At 46.1% G+C, this 7271-nt stretch overlaps 1 protein-coding gene across 8 annotated transcripts in view; it reads right to left on the bottom strand.

The window, feature by feature from the left end:
• Positions 1 to 443: 443 nt before the first annotated feature.
• Positions 444 to 7271, bottom strand: part of dlg3 (discs, large homolog 3 (Drosophila)) — a 74170-nt gene continuing 67342 nt past the window's right edge. For all 8 annotated transcript variants that reach the window (XM_056600536.1, XM_056600538.1, XM_056600537.1 and 5 more), the window contains 8 exons: positions 6374 to 6476; positions 4851 to 4892; positions 4551 to 4601; positions 4267 to 4368; positions 4006 to 4178; positions 3157 to 3266; positions 2958 to 3049; positions 444 to 2322 (listed from right to left, as the gene is read on the bottom strand). In XM_056600536.1, coding sequence (XP_056456511.1) covers positions 2216 to 2322; positions 2958 to 3049; positions 3157 to 3266; positions 4006 to 4178; positions 4267 to 4368; positions 4551 to 4601; positions 4851 to 4892; positions 6374 to 6476 — 780 coding nt within the window. In that variant the 3' untranslated portion in view covers positions 444 to 2215. The remainder of the gene's footprint in view (positions 2323 to 2957; positions 3050 to 3156; positions 3267 to 4005; positions 4179 to 4266; positions 4369 to 4550; positions 4602 to 4850; positions 4893 to 6373; positions 6477 to 7271) is intronic.

Here is a 7271-nt window from a genome sequence, read left to right as displayed (position 1 = left end):
TTCTCCTTGCAGTGGGACTTGCTCTTACGAGACCAAAAAACAGAAGCTTTTTTTTTTTGCTCTCGGGGGAAATTAAATGTAAACTGTTGGTTCACAGGGGATGGGGGAGGGCACAGTATTCCTTCATCACAAGCCGACACGTGTTCTTCACATGAGCACATCACGGCCACGTCACGGGCCCACCCGCACGCAAATATCACTGGTCGCTTCAATCACGTTGCTATCAGACCGCCCACACTCATGCATCTTCACACAAAGCTTTCACCACAGCTGAAGAAACCAAAAACTAAGACAAGATTCGAAAGCAGTAGCAGAAGACAACCTTTTAAGACAGCACACATTTCATAATGGGTATGAAATATGAAGAGAGTTGCAGGAGAAATCTGAAATCGGAGTATCTGTACTTCAGCCTACCTGGCTCACCAAACCCCCCCCCCCCCCCCCCCACACACACACACACCGTAGGGGCTTTACCCCAACGCCTCCCAAGTCAAATACAAAGAATTCATACTGGTATCGATACAGAGAATAATGGTTTTAATCCAACCCATCTTTAGTGTTTTAAGTAGGGGTAGAAAGGGGGAAGAGGGGGGACCACGACCCAGAACAGGTTATATATATCGACTCTTTTAATTGATAACACATCCAATACAATTATTGTTTATTTTACTACCCGTTTGTTGCGTTTTCTTTTAAAGGCCACCGCCATGGTGGCGTACAGGACAGTGCCGCGTGACCACTCAACTCAGAGAAGAATCATCTGGGAAGGCAGAGTGTGTAATGGGGAATCTGCTGCTCAACTGGGGCCCATGTGAATGCTGATCTGGCGATCCAAATTCAAATCAAGTTGGGGCTTTCTTTCGTTTTTTTCTTTTAAACGTTTTTCTTCAAATGTACCAGAAAAAGTAAAGAACGGGATTAAACATGATAGTAATAATACAGGGTAAAATACAAGTGAGAACAGAGTGGAGACTGCATTTCAATCTATTGCACTCTAGTACGGCCTCCCGGAAGTGTGAAGGACGCAGCAACACAAAAGAGGAAATTCAAGAACATTTCCTGTGTTTTGCCGGTTGCGTGTGTGTGTCCTCCCCTAATAGAGACCAGGTAGCCAGGAAACATAATTTGTATTTGATGTAAGGCAGTTTGGTGTTTTGCAGAGCCCAGTTACACATCTCTCCCCCCCCCTCGTCCTTTACACAGCAGCCCTAACCCACAAGCAAAATCCCCCAAAAAACATCCAAAATAAAAACAAACAAAAATGTTTTACTCTAAGAGCCCTCCAAGTAGACAATTCTAGTGAAGTGTAAATGTGTAGTTTTGAATATGTAGTAAAATCTTAGAAGGATTTTATCATTTAGCTTGTGATTTTTTTTTAATAATAATATAAATGTAGAGATTCACAACTCATTTCGTTCCTTTTGCGCCGCCTCACATGGTGTATTTTTACACAGGCAACTGGCAGACGACCCGACTGGTTAATGATAAATAGATCCCCAGTTTGTAGGCTTCTTCACCAACTTCCTCAGTCATTATAAACAAAAGAGAGACGACTCCTTAAACAGTAGCATCAGCTGGCCGCGATTTCATCCAGTCCTTTTAGAAAAAGAAAATCTGCAATTGGTTTTTCCACTCACGTGTGTGTCTTTTCTTTTTGTTTTTTTATTTAGTGTGATTTGATGAACATTTACAAAGTGTTCCAACGTTTTATGGTTAGACTCTGTTCTCTCTCCCCTCTCTTCACCACCGCAACTCTTCAAGCATTCTCACGAATTCTGTAAAACATTCTGGTCTTCGTAGTCAGTCCCAGTCGTTTTAAAAAAAGGACAAAAATCTGAAAACAAAAAAGGATTTGTTCCTTTTTTCCCTTTTCGTTGTTTTTAAAATGACAAAATTCATTCGGAGTGGCATTTCCAGTCTTGAATGGATCTGTTGAGAAACTCATGCAGGGGTGTGCACAGTCACAGTAATGGTGATAAGACTTTTTTTTATCTTCCCATTAGCGAATAACATAATGAGGACACTAAAACTTGATATGAAACTTATCTGCAAAAAATGGGGAAGGGGGAAGTAATTTAGTTTTGGGGGGGGGGGATTGGGAGACAGGGTTTTTTCTTCAGGATGGGAGTTCTGCACAGAAGCAGGGGTGGTGCTGGAGGAGGAGGTGGTGGTGGTGGTGGTGGGGTGTAGGTGGGGGGGGCAGGGAGCTGGCAGCTCAGAGCTTCTCGGAGGAAGGGATCCAGATGTAGGGGCCCGACTGCTCCTCGATGATGAGCTTGATTTTGTTGTAGATCTCCTCTAACGAGTCACCCTGTACAATGGCTGGGGGACACAATCAGACAGTGAGAGGTTGCCTTCAAGTGGTCAACAGAGAGAGCATGCCATCAACACTGCTAGGCGTAGGGGTTTGATTTCTTACAGGGGCTTCCCCATGCTTACAAAATATGCACTCACTATTGTAAGATGCTTTGGAGAAATGGCATTCGAATTAATTAAATCAATTTATAAATGACAATGGCCCATCCATTTATAGCCTGACATAGCCAGACTAATCGCAAATGCGTATTAGCCTGGAACCTCTTTTTCGATTTTCCCCAGGCACGTTATCACTGGGCGCAGACCAAAATGCCTCTGGATGCAATTGGATAGACCTACAACTAAATCAGAGCAACAAAACGTGTGACACATTAGCGGCAGCCATCTTGGTGGTTGGTGCAACTGCATCGACGGCGCTCCCATGGGACGCTCGTATCAAACATGCCCTATATTAGTTAAACAGTTGTGAACACCCCAACATGGGACAGCTCTACTGGGAATCTGTCTGAGCGGGAGGGGGGCCAGACGCATATGCCAGAGCAAATAAAACCTTAGCTAGTAGATTTGTTTGATAACAAGTCTCATTCATTTCAATAATACCATCAAATTATAGATGGGGGTTAGGGCGCACTGCGACTTACCTGTGAAATACTCTCCGAACTCCTGCTCCAGTTTAATTGCCTTGTCAAAGACTTTATTGGCCTGCTCATACGTCTGCCTCTTATTCATTTCCCTGTTAAAGACACAAAGAGGTTGACATTTACGCGATAAGATTGGGGTTTTTTGATCGCCTAAGTACTTAAATAATATAAAAGTTTGTAGGTGAGGAAGTTGACTTACATCAGGGCTTCAACAGATTTTGGTTTAATGAAGATGGCGATAGGATATAGTTGTGCTTGTTGCAGTCGCTTTATAGCGTTCCCAGATACATCAAGAATGCAGTGTTTCCCCTAAAGAAATAACAACAATTAAATGATTATAACATTCTTTAATTTTGTCCACCATAGCAACCCGATCCTGCTGAGGCTTTCGATTGTATTTAGGTCGCTGTAAACCAGGGGTGCCCAACCAGTCGATCGCGGTCTACCAGTAGATCGCCGACAGATCCCAAGTCGAGTCGCGAGGGGTGAAAAAAAAAAAAAAAAAAAATTTTTTTTTTTTTTTTTTTTAAATAAAATTAAATTTGCGCGGGACATATACGCGCGGTAGCGCATGTGCTGTTAACAGCAGTTGAAAGCCGTCAACAGTAGTTACACACTCCTAAACGTTGGCATGGCTGAGGGGAAATAAGCTAAGACCTACCATTTTCACCCTGAGTGGGAGGAAGATTATTGATTATCGTTGAGAAGGTGCCGTGCGCAGACGGAATGAAAACCCCCACTGAAGTCCGTAGGTTCACGATACAAGCCACCCCCCCCCCCCCCCCCGTCAACAATTGTTCTCTACCCCCCCCCCCCCCCCTCAACAATTGTTCTCTACTCCCCCCCCCCCCCCCCCCCCCCCCCCCCCCCGCTTGAAGGTAGGTTTGCTGGTAGATCTCGGGAGGTTGGCTACTTGAAAAGTAGATCTTGGGTCAAAAAAGGTTGGGCACCCCTGCTGTAAACCATGCTCGTTTGTCTTGGGTTACAACACAAAGACACCCGTTCAGGTAACCTAATCCCGGGGAGAAACACTAGCAAGGGGACTTACCCGTTCTGCCACGGCTCTGACCGACAGGATGCTTGTCCCGTAGAGGTTCTCGTTGAACTGGCCTGCCTCGATGAACTTATTGTCCTGGATGTCCTTCTCCATCTGCTCGCGGGAGCCCACAAAGTGGTAGTCCTGGCCGTCCATCTCGTTCTCTCGCCGCGGACGTGTCGTGTCTGTGGAAGACACCACTAGTGAGATGTTATGTCACCTGATGGAGCAGCGCTGCAGGACGTCGGGCAGGTCCTCGACGCTTCGACTTACGCGGCACGCAGGAGCCAAACTTGTGGGGGAACTCGGAGATGAGGTCATCGTTTACCCGGTCCTTCATCGGCCCCAGGATGATCACAGGTCTCGTGTAGTGGACTGCAAGGCAGAGTCAGAGGACGGGTCAGAAGAGTTGAGTGGGAAGTATCGTGACAGTTTATTTTTAATACATTTATACAAATCATTGTTTTTTCGATTAAGTCATCGATTGAATTATTATTCCCACATGGCTATTATTTCTAAGTATTATTAACCTCTGGGTTAACCGTTCTTTCACTTACTTTCCTGTCGAATGACTGGCTCATATGAAAGAATTGTGTCCTCCTGGCCCTCTGCGAAACAAACAATGAATACAAAAACAAAATCAATTATTTGGTTCCACAAGGGTCGAGATGGTGACACGCAAACGTCAAAAGAGGGATGTTTTCCAAGTGCTCGTCTATCACAGCTCAGTTCAACAAATGAAAACACCTTTGCACGATCACGCACACACACGAGCTCATATCGCATGCTCTTCTTTTAGGTGGGCAGAGCCACAAAACGCCAAACCAACACCACTACTGGGGACCGCGGTGACTCACTTGAGCTGCTCTCGCTGTCGCTCGTGTTGGACGTCAGGCATTCTGAGGGGGAGAGAGGTGTGCGTCAGATCATTTGTCAGGATACCAAGCGTCGACACAACAACAAACGTTTGCGTGGGTCTGTGTGGTGGAGGGGCAAAACATAATTCGGTTCGATAAGAAGGTCAGGCCACCCCCCCCCCCCCCCCCCCCCGCATGTGTCCCATGGCCCTTTATTCCTCAGGCCCCCCACCGTAGATAGCAGAGGGTTGACAGTGCAGCGGTGAGCTTCAGTGTGGTTGCCTTGCTCTGGTTAGCTCGAATGGGGAAGTGGTGTAAAAAGGTGCCAGCAATAGGAAACTCCCAAGTGTTTCCTGTGACCGCGTCCCAACCGGCCCACCATTCCCCAAGCCAAAGGCCCGACTGCCATGAGCAGATCGCATGTCGTAAGAAGGGGGGCGGGGTCGCATCAAGCCAAAGAAAACACTGACTGGCACGCGGCCGGAGGGGGGGGGGGGGGGAACTAGAGGGTATTCCCCGGCGATAACTCAAGGGAAGTGCCCCATGCTCTGGTGACGGATATATCATTCCCTCTCGTGCACACAAAACAATCGCTGTTAATTAAAATCAAAAAGAGAAACCAAAAACACAAAAATGCAATCAAAGCAGCGACAACTTGTTTTTTGGGGGATTCTTAATGAGATGCATTTGCTGCGTTTCATACACTGCGCGGGAGATAGGAATGTGTCTGCGTCTGTGTGTGTATACGGAGTATGCATTGGGAAATGTGTGTGTCTGGTTTGGCCATTCCCTACTGGGCTAGGCAGTGACAAGGCGTTTCGCTCTGAGCTGAGGGGATTGTGTACAACCACACACTTACTCAAACTCTTTGATCCATAAAAGTCATCGCTTAACCCTGGGAAGTCCTAGATGTCCCGATAGGCGAGAGCAGAAACCAAAAGAAGAGAGCAGACAGGAAGAAGAGGAAGAAGAAGTGGTTAGTGTGTGTCAGGGCAAGAAAGAGAGACGAAGAGAGGTGTTGCCTTTGTGTTTGCTCGGTCCTCCGATACACTGGGTTATCTTTTTTCTCTAATAGCTGTGCCGCCCGCTATGGACACAGCAAGCCCAGGCCATACACAAGCCCAGGCCATACACTATCCCGGGGCTTAAACAGAATAAATACCCTTACAATTAGTAAGAATCCAGGGATTTTTTAAAACTTTGTTACACCTGTGCACTTTTGGCAGACAAAAACACCAGCAACACTCCTCGGGTGCCCAAAGACAGACACACAGACGGACGGAAGGACAGACACCAGCGAGTGTGAAACAGAAAGGCCCACGTACGGAGCCATGGGTTCCCTCTTCAGGGTGCTGAGAGGCGGGGGTGGGTGAAGGAGGTGACGGAGGTGTTGTCATGCAACCAACCAACCCGCCTCAAAGAGGTGAACTTAAAGATCAGATTCGAGACGATACAGAAGCATGATGGGAAAGGGTGAAGCAAATGAAAGAAACCAAACCAAACTCACAACATCCGCTACTTACGTTCAGCATCCACCATCTCCTGCACAATATTCTCCTTGCTCTTGTAAAAAGGGAATTTGCGCGAGAGGTTGAAACTTTTTTTGCGCTTTACTTTGACTGGATGCTGATGGAGGTGTGTGGATGAGAGGAGTGGGGGAGGGGGGAGGGTGAAAACAAAAACAATGGGTTTCAATGACACCACCGAACACATGCAGAACAACAAATGAAATGGAAATGCATTCAATTCATAGTAAACCACGTTGACGATAAACCAGGAGCACTGGGGTGTACGTGAATGGCATGTACAATGAAAGGGGAACATGCTACAGATTTGCTTCATTTTTTAAATACAGATGTCATCAAAACTGAAATATCTGACAGTGTCAAATTCTCTTGAACGGGATTCAATTCGTTTTTCTTTAACTCCAGCGCATTGGAATCCCAAATGTTTTGAGGGGAGCTCCATTAACGCAAGATCAGTCAGTAATGACCCATCTCTATTAGTAGGGTGTGTCTCTTTCCACACAGGACAATAGTCATCAAGCCAAGCCTGAATAGTGAATTGTGTAAAGTATCTGTGAAACTAAACCCATGAGCCCATATCAAGCCTATAGGATACGGTGAGCCTGGTTTAGATTGACACACAAGACGCGTTTGAGATGCGTTGTTACAAGCCAAAGCTCACAGTCAGAGGCTTATACCTGGTATAAGAAAATAACTAAAAAGGAGTAGTACCCAATGTTCTCTGGTGTTGCGCCTCTAGCTGTTTGCATTGTAAACAGCGCAAAATGTTTCATGCTTTATCTCTGTCAGCAGAGTTTAAGACGGATTGGCCTTTTCTAAGATTGAGAAATGTGGGGAGCATTGGTATAGTTGTCCTAGGCAACAAAATAATAGTGTTACTCATCATCATGTCACA

Source organism: Gadus chalcogrammus, chromosome 10 (assembly GCF_026213295.1).
Source record: "Gadus chalcogrammus isolate NIFS_2021 chromosome 10, NIFS_Gcha_1.0, whole genome shotgun sequence".
In the NCBI taxonomy this organism is placed as follows: domain Eukaryota; kingdom Metazoa; phylum Chordata; class Actinopteri; order Gadiformes; family Gadidae; genus Gadus; species Gadus chalcogrammus.
This window is presented reverse-complemented; position numbering and strand designations above follow the sequence as displayed.